The sequence below is a fragment of the Paroedura picta genome, chromosome 8, assembly GCF_049243985.1.
Source record: "Paroedura picta isolate Pp20150507F chromosome 8, Ppicta_v3.0, whole genome shotgun sequence".
Lineage (NCBI taxonomy): Eukaryota > Metazoa > Chordata > Lepidosauria > Squamata > Gekkonidae > Paroedura > Paroedura picta.
Window position 1 is genome coordinate 39,023,339 of NC_135376.1, and position 19,131 is coordinate 39,042,469.

At 45.8% G+C, this 19,131-nt stretch overlaps 3 protein-coding genes across 8 annotated transcripts in view; 2 read left to right on the forward strand and 1 right to left on the reverse strand.

Moving 5' to 3' along the window:
• Positions 1–6,360, forward strand: part of PFKL (phosphofructokinase, liver type) — a 40,683-nt gene extending 34,323 nt beyond the window's left edge. For both annotated transcript variants that reach the window (XM_077349153.1, XM_077349154.1), the window contains 5 exons: positions 133–194; positions 898–1,009; positions 1,320–1,419; positions 1,918–2,023; positions 3,214–6,360. In XM_077349153.1, the coding sequence (XP_077205268.1) occupies positions 133–194; positions 898–1,009; positions 1,320–1,419; positions 1,918–2,023; positions 3,214–3,361 (528 nt within the window). In that variant the 3' untranslated portion in view covers positions 3,362–6,360. The remainder of the gene's footprint in view (positions 1–132; positions 195–897; positions 1,010–1,319; positions 1,420–1,917; positions 2,024–3,213) is intronic.
• A 1,334-nt stretch (positions 6,361–7,694) lies between these two features.
• CFAP410 (cilia and flagella associated protein 410) lies at positions 7,695–15,821 on the reverse strand. The gene is made up of 7 exons (XM_077349155.1): positions 15,616–15,821; positions 14,028–14,046; positions 12,402–12,448; positions 10,617–10,846; positions 9,541–9,715; positions 9,195–9,288; positions 7,695–8,524 (listed from the first exon to the last, which is right to left on the reverse strand). Exons 1-7 carry the CDS (start codon positions 15,798–15,800, stop codon positions 8,396–8,398), a joined length of 879 nt encoding a protein of 292 aa, XP_077205270.1. The 5' UTR covers positions 15,801–15,821; the 3' UTR covers positions 7,695–8,395.
• Positions 15,531–19,131, forward strand: part of TRPM2 (transient receptor potential cation channel subfamily M member 2) — a 49,549-nt gene continuing 45,948 nt past the window's right edge. For all 5 annotated transcript variants that reach the window (XR_013233529.1, XR_013233528.1, XR_013233530.1 and 2 more), the window contains exon 1: positions 15,531–15,681. The gene's annotated coding sequence lies outside the window, so the exon portion shown is untranslated. The remainder of the gene's footprint in view (positions 15,682–19,131) is intronic.

A 19,131-nucleotide genomic window follows, 5' to 3' on the forward strand; every position in this document is an offset into this window, starting at 1 on the left:
TTGAATTCTTACCCAGCCTAATTCCCTCAGTAGATAACAATCACCTTTCCCTCTCCTTCGTCCTGAAAAGACATGCTGTTGTCTTGAAGCAGCCAAAAGCTAGTCTAATGAAAGCTGTTGTTCTCTTTCCAGGCAAATGTTGAACACTTGACTGACAAAATGAAAACGGACATTCAGAGAGGCCTAGTTCTGCGGTGAGTGGCCGTGCTGCTGGAGCTCGCTTTAACCATGTTCTGGCTTGTCTGCAATGGGGGGAGACGGGATATAAATTAAATAATAATAATAATAATAAAAATAACACTTGCCAGCTGCTTCCCACACAGGCCTGGAAGATCCAAGGCCTGGTAACATTCAGTTCTGCACACTTCCTAGAATCCCTTGCCTTGCTAGCTGCAGACACCCATAACACTTTAAGGTTTATTTTAATTTTTAAAAACCCAATCAACGCATCCATGCCTTGTAGTTTAAATCAAGGAAATATATTGACCTGAATCTTAAATCCTTGTTTGTAAATAAAAACACAGAATAAAGTAGTAAATAAAAACCAGACCCCAGTCACTAGCCAGAATCAGAATGTCTTTGATTGCCTTAGGAAGATTAAGAGTCACAAGTGCTGACTTATTTCTACCTGGAGTGCCACAGGGCTGGAGGGCCTGCTCCTTGCTATTGTTGAAGGGCGGTGAGTAGGGGCCATCCTCATGAACTCAGGGGACAGGAGAGCCCAGATGAAGAGAACTGCTCTGGGATTCACGGGACTCGTTCACTGAAGAGTTTAAAGGTTCTGAGTTGGTCCCAGAAAGTCATCAGCAAGGAGAATGCTCACACACATCCTCTTGTGGAAGTGGTTGTACTTGTGTCACATGCCACAATACCTTCTTTCCTGCACTTTCTCCTCAGAAACGAGAAGTGCCATGAGCACTACACCACTGAGTTCCTGTACAACCTGTATTCCTCGGAGGGAAAAGGGATATTCGATTGCAGGATCAATGTCCTCGGTCACCTTCAGCAGGTAAGTGGAGCAGAATGGTGGGTGGACCATAGGTGACATCAGCACTTCTGCAAAATTACTGGATAGAATTGAGTAAGGTTTTTTTTAACAGACAAAAGGAATAATGGTGTTGTCAAGGAGACTTTGCTTGCGCAATGTTGGGCTCATCAAAACTTGGCATTCATCTGTATGGTGCATGCTAAGGGTCCTTTTTCCTTATCTTTTTTCTAAGTGTCCCTTTTCTGTTGTTTTTTGGTTTTGTTATGGAATTCTGTCTCAAAATGTGGCCTTTTGCCTCTTCCCCTGCCATTGATTTCCTGTTTCTTTCTAGGGAGGTGCTCCAACCCCATTTGACCGCAACTATGGCACTAAGCTTGGCGTGAAAGCTATCCTGTGGATGTCAGATAAGCTGAAGGAGGCTTACCGCAAAGGTCTGTTGGTGTTATCACCTGTGTGGTGCAATTGTTTACTGTAGCACCGTGTTGTAGGAAAAAAGCTAGAGACCCTGTCACCAGAATGGAAAGAAGCTCTCGTGCATCAGGCCTTGGACTCTCTGCCTACCGGCCAGGTTTACAACAACTGCTATTATTGCACTGTCAGCTTTAAGTCTGCTGGGACCACTTGGTTGCGGGACCGCTTGTTGCTTATGCCCCCCGCAGGGCTCTTCGCTCTGCGGGTAGGAATCTACTGGTAGTCCCGGACCCCCGGGACATTCATCTGGCTTCAACTGCCTGGCACCCATCACATTTGTATCCCACCCTTCCTCTCCTCCATTTGATCCTTGTGACTTCCCTGTGGTGTAGGCTAGAAAAGCCCATGACTGGCCCAAAATCATCCAGGTAGCTTCACAGCAGAGAAGGGATTTGAACCTCAGGTCCCCTCCATTCTAGACCACTCCGTACCTCATACTGGCTCTTATCTTTCCAAAGGTCGTGTATTTGCCAATGATAGCGAATCTGCTTGCGTGATTGGCCTGAAGAGGAAGACTGTGTCCTTCAGCCCTGTGACTGAACTCAAAGAAGTCACAGATTTTGAGTAAGTAGCACTCCTTCCACCATCCAAGTCATGGGATTTGAGCCTCTGGCAATAGCAAGAGAGGCATATTCTACCATAAATAAGAAATCAGGGAAAAGGCTAGAGTGTCTGTAATTGTGGTTAGGAGTCAAATACATCATTATATGATCAATCCAAAAGCACTCATTGGATATGATAAATCCAGACCACCTTGGTGTAGTGGTTAAAGGTAAAGGTAAAGGTATCCCCTGTGCAAGCACCAAGTCATGTCTGACCCTTGGGGTGACGCCCTCTAGCGTTTTCATGGCAGACTCAATACGGGGTGGTTTGCCAGTGCCTTCCCCAGTCATTACCGTTTACCCCCCAGCAAGCAAGCTGGGTACTCATTTTACCGACCTCGGAAGGATGGAAGGCTGAGTCAACCTTGAGCCGGCTGCTGGGATTGAACTCCCAGCCTTATGGGCAAAGCTTTCAGACGGATGCCTTACCACTCTGCGCCACAAGAGGCTCTGGTGTAGTGGTTAGGAGCACCGATTTCTAATCTGGCCACCTGGGTTTGATTCCCCGCTCCTCCTCCACATGCAGCCAGCTCACCACTGTTCTGACCAAGCAGTGATATCCGGGCTCTCTCAGCCTCACCTACCTCACAGGGTGTCTGTTGTGGGAGAGGAAAGGGAAGACGATTGTAAGCCGCTTTGAAACTTTCAGGTTGTCTCTTAACCTTCCTTTTATTACCTTTTATCATTGTATTTTTTAAGATTTGTGCCGTTAAATCACAGCTGTCATGGCCACCTCATGGTGTTTTCAAGGCAAGAGACATTCAGAGGTGGCTTCTGTCTATCCCTGGTGTTCCTTAGTGGCCTTAGCTCAGATCAGATCAGATCAGGCTAGCTTGAGCTATCCAGGGTGTATCATATTAACTACTGTTACTAATTTTACAGGTGGAATGGGTGGCTGTCAGGGAAGCCCCTTTCCATTAGACACTGTGGAGTGAGGTTTCTCCCTTTGTTGTCAGTGCTTTGGCCTCTTCATACAAAGTTTAAGAGGGAGCCTGGTGGACTCACTGCCTCTTTCCCACCATTGGCAGAAGATGATAGTGGATGGGAACACATTCTGCACATGTGCAGAGCTGCTACCTTCATCATTACACCTGTGGCCCAGCTGAGAGATTATACCCTGGCATCGTGACCCTGTTCTTTTCCTCCCTGCAGGCACAGGCTGCCCAAAGAGCAGTGGTGGCTGAACCTACGCTTGATGCTGAAGATGCTGGCCCACTACCGGATCAGCCTGACGGAATACGTGACTGGGAAGATAGAGCATGTCACCCGGCGAACACTCAGCATTGAGAAGGGATTTTAGCTGCCACCTTTCCTCTCTTCTCCCCTTCACCGCCAGTTTGCCGTAGTCCCTCACCCCCTCCCTGGCCTTCTCAAGCCTTTGGAGTGCAGTGCTGGTGCCACTATGAGTCTGCAAGAGAGTGGCTGGGGGCAGTCTGGCAAGGAGCGTCACTCTATGAGCTGGGGAAGGGGGGAAGTCAGACAGGGTTTCCTTGGAGTCCATTCCAGATTCAGAGGCTGTTGTTTTATTCTTCCAACAGCCCAAAGGCTGTTCCTTTAGGCACCTGATGAATCCTGTTGGGGCCTGAGAACTGCAGCTGGCCACTGCATCCAGCAAAATCTTACCTTGCGGGTCTTGCCAGAAGAGCACCTCTCCCCTGCCCACCAGGCTTCGAGTGCCGACCAAGAGAGGGCAGTACACGTGAACACTGGGTTGGGAAGGCAGCATGTTGTGGCTTTGCATGGACAATGTTCTTCTCCATGCCCATCTGGCTTAGTGTGCCTGATTCATTGTCTGTGGCTAGTGCTGTGGGCAACAACGCTGTGGCCATGTTGTGTCTGCACTCTCCCTGATGCAGTTGTGTGACCTCAGTGTCGTGTAATCACCTGTTTGTCTGTAGAAACTGAAGGGGAAAAAATCACTGAATCAAATCTGCGTGTTGGTCGCTTCTGCTTCTGGTTAGGGATCAGACTCTCGCCCTCCCAGAATGAAGTGAGCTAAGGGCATCACATTCTGCAGCTTTAGTTTAAGAGCGAAATCCTTTTCGGAGCATGCTGTCCTGAAATCAAGTGACACAAAGCGGGGAGGTTTATAGTGATAATAACTGCTCTGGCACGGGCCTGTTGGTGCTCCAAGCCTCCTCCCTCCACAATCCCACCACTAACCTCCTCCCTGCACAATCCCATGCTTGCTTCCTGCCACAGCTAGAGTGCTGCTTCAACAAAGCTACATGATATTTGGAGAATTTGCTACGGGCTGGATTTATTTAGTTTTTATTTGTAATCACATTTACACCTGCCCCCTCCCGGTCCTGCCATTCGTTTACTGCCAGGCATATGCAAAGGTGCTTTTCAACACCTGCTTCAAGCTAGGATGTGCCATGTGCATTCCTTATGCACTTTGCCAGGCAGGAAGTAGCAGATGTTTAGAAGCGCATACTACTAAAACAAGCAAGACAGGTCCTGGTAGGACTGTAATACAGTGTGCTAGGTAGATTGGCACACAACTGGCCTGCCTAGCTCCTTGGGGCCAAGAACGAATGGATTCCCAGTCATAAATAGAGCAATAGCAGCCACCGAGCTTCAATTCAGATTGGCAAAACTGCTTAGGAAAGAAAGTATAGCACCTACGCACCTCTTTTCCAATCTATTTTTAATGGTAGGAAACTTAACAAACTGCCAGCATTAAATCTGTTTTGGTCCTTAGCTATGTTTACTTGTTGCTGAGAAGTAGCAAGAGGTATAGTCCCTGGGCCTTGGGAAGTGGACTGTCTTTTGCTTTCATTACTTCATGATGCAGGTCTTCTTGGGAAGGGGGTGGGGAGTGCCAGGCCTTTGAATAGAGTTCTTTTCTGTATCTACATAGGAACAGGAAGGCTCTGTAAAACTCATATCTTTATTAGATCCCCCCCCCCCACTACTTCCCAGAAATATACCAGAATGGAGTCTGAGTTGCGCCCAGCCTGATGGCCTTGCAAACAGAAACAACCTGGGCCTCATACTCCATTTCTGAAACCTAATTTTGATATCTCCGTTAATTAAAGACTGGAAACCGTTTGCAGGGTAATAGGTTTACGCTGAGTAAGCTCCTATCATGAAATCTCCTTTATGAAGATCTGAAAATCCCAAACTTTCTAGTGTGTGCTCATCGCTTCCTTCAACTACCAGTAACCCACTGTCAAATTCCTGGCTGCTGTAACCCCTGTATTGTTCCACTACAGTGAAGCTGAAGCTATTGCTAATTCTCCTTTCCGTGTTCTCTTCCTATTTAAATAAAAGTAGCAGCTCGCCTATTTTCTCTTGGCATTCTACAGTGAGAGTTCATCACTCTGGCCCGCAGCGTATTCAGACAAGGCACAGTTGTTCAGTTACCAAAGACAGGAGGTTTCATGCCATGCATGTTCCTTTCAAACAGCATTTCCCCCCATATTTTTAGACAAAAAGCCTAGCTTGCTTGTGTCTGAAAGAAACAAGGAAAAGGACAGCATCACAAAAACATTTCTCTCAAAACAGTTTTAAAGAGTTGAGGTAGACAGAAGTTAAGAAATAAGCCAGTTTGTATGTTTTCTCCTTCCAAAGAAGAGAAACCTACACGGTTGCGCTTTCAACACAGAACATTTACCAATGACAACCCATACTTCTAAAAAATTCCAAGTATACCACTTATAAAGACGGCTTTTGGCTGTCACTTCAACAAAAAACAATATTGGAGCTTTTCCTGGAAATTATTATAGCCATAAGACTGCCAGTTTTTATAGACGATTCCTAATACAACCTCAAAAGAGCAAATTAGAGAGCCATGAGCTGGAGCCATTAAAATAAGGGTACAAGCACATCTCAGCCAGTCAAGAGACATATGAAAGGCCCCTTTATGGCTCATTAGCATGTACTGTGACTAATTTGAGGTTCTTGGCAGCCTGCAAGAAGCTACCTTGGGACACATAACTAGAACTGATTTTCTCGAAAACTGAACTGTAAAGAGATGTTTTTCAGCTTTGCAGTGGCTGGGCACAAAATGGTTTATGCCCCTTGGGTTTACAGTAACCTACAGAGGGACACTAACTCAGGCATGGGCAGGAGGGCCAAGTTCTTTTATAAGGAGCCCACTAGCACAAGTAATGGGAGGATCCCTGTATAGGGTGTTATCAGTGTTCCACAAGCAGAATGCCCAATTTAATCTCTTGATTTACTGTGTTCAAAGAAATTGTTCTCACTACAAATAGCCCCTTCTAAAATACTGTCATAGTTGATCACAGCAGAAATTAAAGTTGGTATTCTCTTTGTGCACATTCCTATGGCTAATCTGAGTTCCTGTTTTGATTCCACCTGCAGAGGCTGGTGATCTACCCAGGGATCCTTGACATCAGGGGATTGAGCAGGCTTTATGGCTTCATTGGGAGGTGAACCCTTTGTCACAAGCCAGGGTGGCGAGCATTCCCTTCAAAGGAGGTCTTTGGGGAAGGCATGGATAGATGCTCTTACATAGTTATTAGTACCATGGCAGCTTCATGGAAGGGTTCCACCACCATCGCCTGCAACACATGGTGGGTCTTCCTGGTGTGTGACATGCTCTAGAAAGGTGGCTAACCTTAGCAAATGTTGCTTTTTATGCTGGCTTGATCCTATAGAACTGGGGTAGTCAACCTGTGGTCCTCCAGATGTTCATGGACTACAGGGGCTCATGGGGATTGTAGTCCATGGACATCTGGAAGATCACAAGTTGACTATCCCTGCTATAGAACACAGTTAGTTTCCAGAACCCCCTTTTAGCATTGAAAAGTCAAATTTCCACTGTTGGTACGTTTTCTGTCTGATTTCTTTCCTGTACAATTCTGTACAGGACAATCATGAGCAGTAGCGTTTTGAAGATACTAACAAGACCAGCCATCAAAACAGCAGGTCTTAATGTAATGTATCTTACTTAATGTATCACTATCTCTGTGGTACTTAAAACAGCTAAATATTTTGAGTATTTGGGTTTGTCTGCAGCTGCTTTCTGGTGACTATAGTTACTATAAGCAGAAGCTAATCAAAAGGAAGACCAGGAAATAATTTATGCAACCATATTGCACATCTTTTAAAACACTAGGGCCTTGGATTTATATGCAATCCAAAGTCCTTCACTAGCTCAGAACCTAGGTTGAATGCTGAGGCTTTCTGAGCTAACTGGCTTGTGAAATAGCTGTCTATCAAGAGCTGAACTGGAACTCACAATGGTAATAAAGCTAGTGTGACAAATGGTACATCCTTGAAAAGGCAACAAAAACTCAGTCCCGTCTATAAGGAGGTGAATAACTTATAGCATAATGAAGCGGGCAGACACAAACTCTACCCTCTCGCAAGGGCAAGGTTTGCACCCGTGTTTGTTGAGAAAGTTGTCCTTTCTTTGAGGTAGTAACAAATTCTCCATTGCAGGCTAGAAAACTGTCAGCTTCTCAATATTATTTTTGTGTGGTGTCATACTGTATTAAGCAGGCAGCATGTCTCTACATTTCCATCTGTCCTCATGCCATAATCAGATTCTCACTTTGCCCATGTTAAAGTGTGTATGCAGCCTTGCATTTCCCCTGCCCCCAGGCTATTGAACAGATGGATTAGGCAAATGATTCGAGAAAGCAGAAACGAACTTCTAAGGATGTAGGACAGACTTCTTTATCAACCAAAAATAAAACATTCAAACAAATCCCAAAATGATCTGACTGCAGCTGATACTCCCGTTTTCTAGTCCAATTCACCACAGGGAGAGGCTAAAAGGGTACCACTGAGTTTGAAGTCTCTATTCCTAAATTTAAAAAGTTCAATGATTTTTGTAAGGACTCTTCTGCAAACTTCTGGCCTTAAGTGGCCGAGTTATGGTCAAAGGCTCCTCATGGTAAGAGGACGGAGGCATCTAATTTATTCTTGCACCAGCTCAGCAGTGCAATACAAATGAAGAACATCAACGCTAACAGAATCGCTATAGTCCAGGCTTATTCATAACAGAGCGAGACTAGGAGCAATTCATCTAGCTGGAGGCACATCTTGGACACAGGGCACAACAGCCTTCCCTTCTCCCTGTGAAAACTACCTTCCAGTGTTCTGGCCATGCTTGTTTGCTTCTTGATGGAGAGCCTTTGTGGAACACTGGGTAGAGAATGCACAGATACAGACATGTGAGTTGTAATGACAGGTGAAATCTCATGGTTGAGCAGGGCTCTCACACGTGAAGCACAGGGAAACAGCTGTCATTTCTTCCCATGCGTGACAGCACATCCCCTCACCCTGCTCAGCAGCATGGACAGCACTCAGTGAGAGCTGGTGATGCAAGTCCAATAACAGTTTCACTGCCTGGGGTTTGCTATCGCTCTTCATGCAGCTCCTTCTTCTGCAAGGCCTGCAGTTTGTTCCCAGATGTTTGACGGACAACTTCTAGCCCCTCTGAATCCAGCTCTTCCAAAAGCAGCAGGATGGCATTCAGGATGTTGTTCTGTTCACCCAGGACACACAAGACATAAAAGCATCAGGACAGATAGGGGAATAGCTATTTTCCTCAATGCCCAATCACATGACTGTTTTGTTTCAAGTTCCCTTCTGCTCAGTTCCCAGCAATCTGCTGTGACGTAAATTCCCAAACCCAAGGATGATAGCTGTTGGTGGCCACAAAAGCCAAAAGTGTGCTGTTTGGTAGATGCCTCCTCATGGCCTTATAAACTTCAGAAGGACACTGGTTGAACACCAAATACTGACCTAAAGAGAAATTGGGTCTAACTCAACAAGGCAATTCCAGCATTCTTATACTCTTATCATGTTATCTAGGTGCTCCTTATGAATACTGCCAATTGCTTTGCCTCCTTCAAATCCCTAAATGGCCGACTCAGGAGGTAAGAAATGATCCCATGTATTTGTTTAGAACATGTCTACGCAATTCAGGGTTCCCAAGGCAGCAAACATCAGAACGAAACATTAAAATACATGTGATGTTAAAGCATTAAAAATACATTTATAAAATACTGAAAATACATACAGAGAAACAAACTCCACCACTCCAACTCAGTGGACTCCCACTATGTCTTGTGCCATTCTGTTCTAACTGAGGCTGCTCAACACAATTCAGGAATACCCCGTTATCGATGAGGAAGACAGACTCTCATACTCACCCGATTCTTGCAGTTCCCATCCACTTCCCTTGGTGAGAAGGAGGAAAACTTATCTCTTGGAACAGGCTTCATACCAAGTTGCTGACGGATTTTGCTATACAGGAAAGCAAGTAACAAACTAAGCAAAGCAGCAGCTTTAGGTGATAGTCACCCCCTGAAATGAGGCAGCCTAGCAGCTGAACACGAGAGAGAATGTCAGAGATGGTTCAGCACACATTGCATGTCCTTCAAAATCATCTGCTGTGGGGAAGTGCACCAAGAAAGGCCAGGCCACAGCACAGACTCAGACATTCTATAAGTAGCCCAGCAAAGAACCCCCGATGACTGACAACTGAACCCTCCTCACTTTGTCTCCTCCAAACTGAAGTTCATTAGTTCATTTTCACTCTCTGCTGTAAAGTCTGTCTCACTGGACTCCAGGGTGGCGTTTTGGCAGCAGTTAGCCAGGTCCAGTTTGGCTGGGGGTGCTGTAATCTCATCTCCTTCCAGAAGTGCATGGGACAATTCTTCCTCTGTCACCACTACAAAACAGAAGAAAGCCTACGGTCACCACATACAAAATACTTCAAGGCACTAAACATAACAAACCATTAACAGTGTAATGGCTTTCTGGGTGATTTGCTCTATGCCAATAAGAATGGTCATCATCCAAAGTCTCTTGCAGGTATTTGGGGGAAGGGGATCATCCTACCTGCATGGTATGTTTCTGCCCACTAACAGCTCAACACAACCCTCAAAATACTAGCTCTCATGGGAGGCGATAAATCTATACTAATCTGAACCACAAGACTACGTGGAAGGTCATATGATCTGAATGTAAAAACTTTTCCTGCACATAAAGCCTAACCTGTCAAGAAGCCTTAAGCTCAGACAGCGAGCTTTCTATGGGGAAGAAAATGTTTCCACGTAGAGAAGCTCCCATCTTCAGACTCAAATCCAGACATCGGTTTACCACTTCCGTGCAAAGGAGGCCAGGATAAACAATTCAGCTGGTAGCACTTGCTCTTTCTGCACCAGCAGCAAGCAACCATATAGGAGAACAAGAACCATGGCCATGTTTTTACCTCCTTCAGACTGCTTGCTCTGGCCCCAGCAAGTAGCAACTGGGTTATACCACAAGGAGAAAGAAAGAGCTGCACCTCCCAAACCAACTGCTCTTTCCTCATCAAGAAATGCACTTGAACCTTCTAAAGAGGCACTTGGTTCAGAGATCCAGCAACCACACTTCTACTTCTGTCATGGTGCAAAGTGCAACCCAGTTTCACAATATCAAACTGAAATCACAGTCCCTCAATAAGATTTGTGACAACAGGTTGTGCTTGGAAAGGAAGCAGTTTTAAATAGCTGACGGGAGCTGCTGTGGTGCAATCCATGAGAAGTTAACAGACTGAAGAACCCAAGTGGCTTTTTTGAATTACGCACACTGGTTGTCAAGTTTCTGGAGGTTGGGGAGGTTCCGCAGCACCGTCATGCGATAACGATGAGAGTCTGAGCCACAGCAGGGATTTTCCGACAGCCAGAGGATTCTCAAGTGGGGCAGTTTTTTCAAGTGGAACAGTTCAGCAAGGCTGGCAATTCGGTTCTTCCTTAGATACAGCTCAGTTAAATGCTGGCACTGGCTCACTGGCTCAAGGTCAGAGATGTTATTCACACTAGTTGGAAAGAACAAGTGAACACTGAAAAACCAGAGACAAGTCTTATCTGCACCACATCTGTACCACACAAGATGCTTCCCTAGTTGCAATCCTCTGGGAGAACTCCAAATCCCCACTCTGTTCAATCACCTCCTCCCAAGCATCTGTACATCTACACTGCTCCCCAGGTTTGGAGGCATGTGGAGCTGATAGTGCCAACTTTTCCAATCTCTTCCTGTCAGCTAGCCATGCAGCACTGCCATGACCCCTCCTCCCAACATGTGAATTTGATGGGAGGGTAAAAGACTTGTGTGCAGCGGCCTCTAAACTCAGTGAAGAGGGGCAAGAATGTCTTGTTTTCAAGAAAAGGAGAGAATGAAAAAAACAGATAAGAAAATACAGTGAGATCTGTAGGGCAGGGGAAAAGTAGAAGTAAAAGGTGGCAAAAAAGGAATGATGCAGGGCACAAAGAGAATTGGAGGCCAGCGAAGGAGAAATTACAGTGCACACCTGCAAGACAGAAGACTGCATGCATGTTGTAGAGTTGGGGGAAGCCTCAAAATGGGTTAAAATGTGAAAACTAATAAAAGTTGATTCCTCCTCCATTGATAATGTAGTAACACAGATCAGCTGGGATAAAACAAGCCCGGCCCTAAGCATGAGTTGAATTGTACTCTTTTAATCAATACTCTCACTTGCAAGGTTGTGAGGCCTAAAATCTTGTCCCTCCTTATGAGCTGTTTCTGCATTGTTCCACAGCCAGCAAGCTTGAAGCTGCAAGTTTTATATTTGTCAACATAAGGCCAAAAATCTATGAGTGCTTCATTATTTCATGAAATGTGCATTGCCCTCATCTGTGCTTGTCCTAGAGCTCTTCTGCACTGTATCACTCTTATTTGTTCTGCTCCCATCTTCTTTGTTCTGATATGTAAAGGCCAGTGTGGTGAAGAGGTTAAGAGTATCAACCTAGTATCTGGGAAATCTGGGTTTGATCCCTACTTGTGCCATGGAAGCTTCCTGGGTATTCTTGGGCTAGTCACATTCTCTCAGCCTAACCTATCTTAGGTCCCCACTAAGGAGAAAGGCAGGATATAAATGAATTACATAAATGTCCTGCTATGAGACATCTAATGCTGGGAAAGGACAGCCTCCCAGCCAGCCGCCCTGCCCTATGTTGACACAATTCCCTCTCAAGGCAAGCACTCTGGATCAACAGCAGAAATGAAATATTTATTTACTCTTTGTTACCATTATAATACTTCAGCATCTCACCTACATTGGATATTTGAATTTCCAAGTTCAAATTCATAAAGCACAAGATATTTTGGAAGGACTGCATCCTCCTGCATTGCCCATCCTGCCAGTCCAGCCACTTCCTAAAAGCCTTGCTCTCTTTGAACCCACTTTCAAAGGGGAAGTGAGTGGCAATTAGAGATCAAGCTTTTCCAAGCACTCTCCACACAGCAGGGGAAGACAACCCCTGGTTATGGTGCAACTGGTAGGCCTTTCTAGAAAGGATGCTAAAAGGGCCATTTCCCTCACCTTGTCATGCATGTCAGACTCTGGCACTTACCTGAAAGTGATCACTTCAACATTGGGAAGCTCATGGCAGATTGAAATCTAGGCATAAAAAGCATCAAACAGTAACTTTAGCAAATGTTTGCAATTCCATGGGAAATGAAACACATATCCAACATGCCTGTCACCAGTATTTTGGAATGGAAGTTCTACACACTGAAAACAGATTATTTGAAGTTCACATAGTCAGAGGCCAAATCCAAAAATGCTGGCTCAGACATTAAAGAGATTTATTTCTGCACAGATTTGTAAAGTTGGACAAGACACAGTCTCCTACATCAAGGCAGGAAGCTCTATTCCCCATTGCAGAGAAAAGATTAACAAGTATGTTTCCTTAGACTAGACCATGCAAGGCACCCAGACTGAAGAGCCAAGAATGAGCCCAGTTTCACTTCAGACTGCCGAGGAAGCTAAATGGCTCCAAGAGTGGAGAGATTATTCTCGGGCATATGGTATAATACAGCACTTCCATTCCATTAAAAAGAAACAGTCTGAATCTGATTTTGTAAAAAGTAATAAACTGCAGGCATCTGCCAGGAATGGTGTATAATTCCCAACTGAGTCATCATTTTGTGTCTGAGCAACCAATGTTTTACTGAACAAATATGCCAAATTTATACAATTTGCAGAGTCATTCTCCTAACCATGAGAGGAGTAAGGATACTGATGCTTCAGCCACCAGAAGTCTTATTTAACCACTCTGGCTTGAAATCCAGTATGCCATGTAAATATACTCTAACCACAAACAAGCCAGCCTCCCTTTTTTTTGTTTGTTTGTTGGGGGGGCGGGGGTAATAAAAAAAAATAAAACTAGTGGGAAAACTCATCATCATCAAAGAAGCCAGCCTTGGGGGGCAGGCTCTTTGGGGGGGGAGTGGTTGAATAAAAAAAAAATACTCACCTGAAGTTATTCCCTTCAAAACTAGGCCAAAGTCCAAACAGAAAGATACTCTTTTTAGCAGGGTGATTCCTCACTCGCAGCTCTCACAGGAGCAGAGGTGGGCACTGCAATGCCACTTCCTTACATACTAATCTCCATTAATATTACTGGCAAGAAGAAGGAACTTGGACTCAGATTCATTCTCCCACCATCCAACCCAAATGACTCCCAGTGCTCACTATGTAAGGTCGGCTAGTGCTCTAAGGTTATTCATACATGAACTCATCCAGGGTCTCAGCCAGAGGTCTTCCACATCACCTACAATAGGAGGCCCCAGAAGCTGAGCCTGGGACCCAATGGGGTGGATTCAACCACTCTTTAAGTAGCCTTCCCAGAACTTAAGTGGCTCTTTCGCTAATGGACTAATTAAGCAAACAATCCTTTGCTCAGTGAAGGGGCAAGACAGGGGTGGAATAGATGCTCTATCACTCAACCCTAGCCCCAGTGCTATCCCCAGTCCTTGTCATTTCCATTGACTACAGGAGGGGTGCAGGCTAATGGCTTCTTCAAAGGAGTTTGAATTGGCTCTGAACTTGCAAAGAAAGACAGAGGGTAATTCTGAAGCTAGCATGCTAAGAATCAGTAACAAGATGTAGAACAAAGCCATCTGAACTCTTCTGTATCTCAGGGCAAACGTGGCAATTTACAGTATTCTTTTGGAAATACAGGAACAAGACTCACGTCTGTTAGGCGGTTACCCCTAGAAAAAGAAAAAAATATACTCAATCGAAGTAACACAACAGCATATGCTGTTAACAAAATGAAACAACATGGATACTAAGCAAAGAGGCTACTTTGGTTGCTTTAGCAAGGGGAGAAAAGCAGAAACAAGTGAAGTGTATCTGAAGTTCACAAAGCTAGCATCACAACAGTATCCTTTATATATGGCAATCTATCCTTCCTAAGGCTCTACACCAAGGACTGTCAACCTGGGGTCCGCAGCCTTCCCCCTCCTGCCTGGCTATAGACTAGGGAACTGGCCGCCTCTGCCTGGTGGGCTCTGTGGGTAGGTCGTGGGTGTAAAAAACAAAGAGAAAGAGTTGATTGTGGCATGGCTTGGGGGGTCTGGACTGTCTTCTCAGCTCCTGCCCTTCTTTCTGGCCTACATGAGACAGAGCCAGCATATTAGCTGTAAAGGCGGGAGAGGGAGCAACAGGTGGGCAAAGGTGATGTCACTTCCAGTGACATGTCACTTCCAAGGGGAGGGGGTATGGCCAGCTGACATCAATTCTAGGGGTCCTCAAAGCCTGAAAATTTATTTCATGGGCTCCTCCATGGTTAACAGGCTGCTCTACAAGCCCAATCAACAGTTTCGACAGATAGGGTGTCAGAAAAGAGATAGTACATGAAAAGTTGCAGCTAATTAAAAGATGGTTCAGGAAACAAATGAATTTCGGGCATCCAGGGGGAATCAATAACAACAAAAAGCTGCATTTAATTAAGCCATCACACCTCAGGTAATGGTGTTAGCTCTCAGGGCAGACCTGGGGAAATAGCCAAATACTGCAGAAATCTGACGGGAGGGCAACAGTGCAAGTCAGAACCACTTCTAGGTAAAGATCAAGAAGTTCTCAACAGCTGCTAAATGAACTGTTGAGCACATTGCCAGAATAACAAAGCACTGATGTCAAAACTGGTATCTGGAGGTCAAGCTAGAGAAAATGCTGGAATTTTCTGAATGAATCTCCCAGCAGCAGCTACAGGGGGTATAATTTGGGATAGAATCTACCGCACTTAAGCACAACACAATGCTGGCTCTCAAAATACTACAATCCTATCCCAGGCCCTTTCTTGGCCCGCAAACAGCTCCTTAAAGTTAATATTCCCCCCAGCGACCTGCAGGGTTCCTCCACAGATCAAAAGGGAGGGTGTGTGAGATGGGGGAAGCAGTACAGAGGCAAAGCCTCCTCCCTCCGTGCTAGCAAATGTTTGGGTGATCCAATGACAGTTCTAAGATGCCAAGTCGCTTCTGGAGACGGGAGTCAGGAAGGGCATTCCCAAGTTTCCTATCTGCATCCCCACCTCCTTGCTTTTAAGAACTGGCTGGCAGGCGGGCCTTCTGCCAGGAAACCCTCCTCAGTGCCTCTGCTGGCAGGAAGGAAGGGGTGGAAAGAGTGGAGCCTGCGGCTGCTCCGGGGTCAAGGGGGAGTCCCGCAGGCTGGGCTGGCGGCGGAGGGGCTCCATCTGCCTCTCCCTCCCCCGCCTCCGCAGCTAAACGGGCGGGGGCAGCCCCCTCCCCCACCACCACTCCCGCCCGCCCGCCCCTCACCAGCAGTTCAGCTTGCGGACGCCGCCCAGCTCGGAGGCCTTCGCCCGGGACAGCACCGCCTTGCGGGTGAGTTTCATGGCCCCGGCCGGGGCCTCGGGCTTGCCGGGACGCGTCACCAAGGCCGCCTCAGAAGCTGCCGCCGCGTTTCCAGGGGCGGGCCTGGGCGCAGGCGCCATCGCGTCCATCCCGCTCTCCAAAGAGGGGCGGGGCTTCAGCGCCGCGCGCGTCCGAGCCAACGACTCCCGGGGCGGAGCGGAGCGGGGCGTGTGCGCGCAGGCGGCCTGGATGCGTGCCGGGCGATGTTGAGGGGCGACGCGGGAGTCTGGCGTGCATTTGCAGCGGCCTGAAGGGTTGGCAGGGCCTCGGCCCTCCAAAGCTCGCCTTGCTCGTGGCCCCCGTTTCAGCCGTCGGGATGGCTCCGAAGCTGGGTGTCGTCTCCACCGCCTTGCACGGGGATTACGCCAGCCGAGGAGGCCTAGGACTGCGCGGCTTTAGTAAACTAGCTGAAGCTTCAAAGCTGCCCGCAGGTGCTCTTTAGCTGCACAAGGACTCACGGCTGCAATCTGACTTTTATTAGCGTGCGGAATTTTTGTCTCTGGGGGGTAGAGGTAAGCTTGCCTATCCTCCTTCAAAAATTTATAGTCCAGTGGCCCCTTTAAGACCAACAGATGTTACCGTAATTTTAGGGATGAGCTTTCGTTTACATATCTGAGGAAATGTGCCTGCACAGGAAAGCTCATCCCTTGAATAAAACATGGTTGGTCTTAAAGATGCTACTGGACTCTAAATTTGTTCTCCTGCTTCAGACCAACACAGCTACCCACTTGAATCTATCCTGCTTCACATCAGCCCTTAGTCCTGCGTTCATAACAAATGCAAAAAATAAAATACAAATATTTTGTAAAGCAGTTTAACCTTCTGGCCTGACTATCAAAGAAGCTGCTAGAAGACCTAGTAATTAAATGCTTAGAGGACAACGACAGGAGTCTTCAGACAGAACCTTCCACCAGGTTGGAGCCACCATCAAAAAAGCATTTGTTTTGATGGAGCTTAAATGAACCGCCTGGCACCATCAGAAATCTACATAAAGTGGAACACAAACTCTACAGAGGTAACAGGAGAGGCTGTCCTTAAGACAGTGGTTCTTAACCTGGGAACCTGGACTCCTTTGAGAGTCAAATGACCCTTACATAGGGGTCACGGCAGGGCGAGCAGCTTTGCCAGGGGGCGGGGGGGGGGGTCAGTGCCACTGTTGCCACTTCTCCTGAAGGTACCCACCAATTTATATATAATCATGAACAATGAATCTTCACACCAATGCTTAGTTTCAGTTTAATTTCTGTGAAAGAACATTTGCATAATTTTATGGTTGGGGGTCACCACAACATGAGGAACTGTATTAAAGGGTCACGGCATTAGGAAGGTTGAGAACCACTGCCTTAAGATATGGTGGTCCCAAACCTTTTAGAGCTTTAAAAGTTGAAAACAGCCCCTTGAGTTTGACTTGGAAGCCAATTGGAAGTCAATACAGGTGCTTAAAAAGAGGCTGAATGTGCAGATCTCGATATTATCCATCAACATACACCATAGGCATCACTGAAAACAGTGGACCTCTCCTCAAAACAATGACTATGTTTTATCAGGGACCTGTGCCTCCACTATCTCTGCCTCTGACAATCTAACCAATACACCATACGTTAACAATATACAGATCATGCTAATAGAAATACTTGGTTGACTAACTTCAAGCTAAATTGGCATACATCTAGTATTTTGATCTAGTTTATGGATCCATCTAGCACAACGTCATCCTTTAAAATGGATGTAGACAGAATGGAGCAGATGCAGAAGAGACCAATTATAGGATTATCAGGGGCCTGGAGACCAAGCCCTACAAGGAAAGGCTGAGGGATTTGGAAGTGTTCAATCTGGAGGAAAGGGGGTTGAGGAGGACATGTTTGCCATCTTTAAGCCACTTTTGGTAACAGAGGATAGGACTCGCAATTAGGTAGGTAGGTAGATGGTAGATAGATAGATGACAGACAGACAGATAGATTTAAATTGCAGGTGGAAAAGTACCAGCAAGATATTAGGGAAGGAATTATGGTAAGAGTTGTTCAGTACTGGAATGTGCTCATTAGGGAAGTAGTAAGTTCCCCCTCACTGCCAATCTTAAAGCTGCTAGATGAACATTTGTCAGAGATGCTTTAGTCTGATTCTGCATTGAGCAGGGGGTTGTACTAGCTGGCCTGTTTGACACTTTCCAACTCTTATGATATACTGCACTCTACTTTGGAACTGGTCTTTCTAGTACCAGTAAAATTTTCAGTCTGCAAAGAAAGCTAATAAATTTAAAAGTTCTAAACTAGTAAAACAAACATATTGCAATTTAAAAAAATTAAAATAATTAAACATCCCACCCAACAAATGACATACATCTAATGGAACAAAAAAAAAATCAATTCTGATTTATTGTGTGAAAAGCATAGATTTTTTTAAAAGGCCCTTCCATCTCAACCACCACAGTAGCTTTTACATTGCTTTGCTTGGTATCCTAGAAGCACTTAAGTAATTCTCAGTGTCTGAGAATAATGTAGTTTCCATCTTTTCAAAAATACATTTTACATAATTGTCATTTGCTTTTTCCTTTCAAAAAGCTGTAAAAACTTGAAAAACTTTCTTCATGTGCTCTCAAGGCCTCCTCCTGAACCCATTAGGCCCTAGGGTTAGTAGAGACCTCTTACCAGCCTAGCAGTGCAATCTTGCGTGTGGTTACGCCCTTATTTATTCCATTGAAGTCAGTGGTCTTAGGCAGTGGTCCCCAACCTTTTTATCACCGGGGACCACTCAACGCCGGGGACCACTCAACGCCTTTTACTGAGGCCTGGTGGGGGGGGGGGTAGTTTACTCCTCTACTCTCAACCACTGCCCTAACGCTCTCTGATTGCTATGGTAATGTTTAAACATCCCTTCAAAATAAGATACAGACATGCCACAACAATGAAGTGTGTTGTAAAGGGCTGGGGGGGATGAAGTAAAGGGCCTGGGGGGGGGAAGAAGGCGTCCTTCGGGGCCCACCTCCAATTAGTCGAAGGACCACATGTGGTCCGCGGCCCACAGGTTGGGAATCGCTAGTCTTAGGGATGGAACTCCGCTTAAGATGGGACTGTAAATGGGCTTGACCAAGGTCTTCAGTTTTACATTTTAAAGTTAGTATGTTAATGGGTGATGGGAAAGCAAGTGTTGGATGACATAGGAGTGGCAGAATTCATATTTCACATGTATTAAGAACCCAGTTCATCTCCAGCTGAGGGGTTTAAGGTAGCAAGGTGATAAATGGACTGGATCAGAATGTGAGACCCTGTTGTCTGCCAGTCCAAGGAGACAGAATAGGAAATGATGGTCTGAGTTATATCAAGTACACTGGCTATTGCACTACTGTTACACTATGGTAACAGTAATTCACAGCTGGATATTCCTGTGTGGACAATCTATTTAAGTACAAATAATTGCTAC

Coding starts and splice junctions, on each gene's coding strand:
- CFAP410 (XM_077349155.1), bottom strand. CDS start 15,800: ATGGACGCGATGGCGCCTGCGCCCAGGCCCGCCCCTGGAAACGCGGCG. Junction 10,847..12,401: donor GTTGAAGTGATCACTTTCAG/GTAAGTGCCAGA, acceptor CTTTCCAACTAG/TGTGAATAACATCTCTGACC. Junction 8,525..9,194: donor ATGGGAACTGCAAGAATCGG/GTGAGTATGAGA, acceptor CTGGGTGAACAG/AACAACATCCTGAATGCCAT.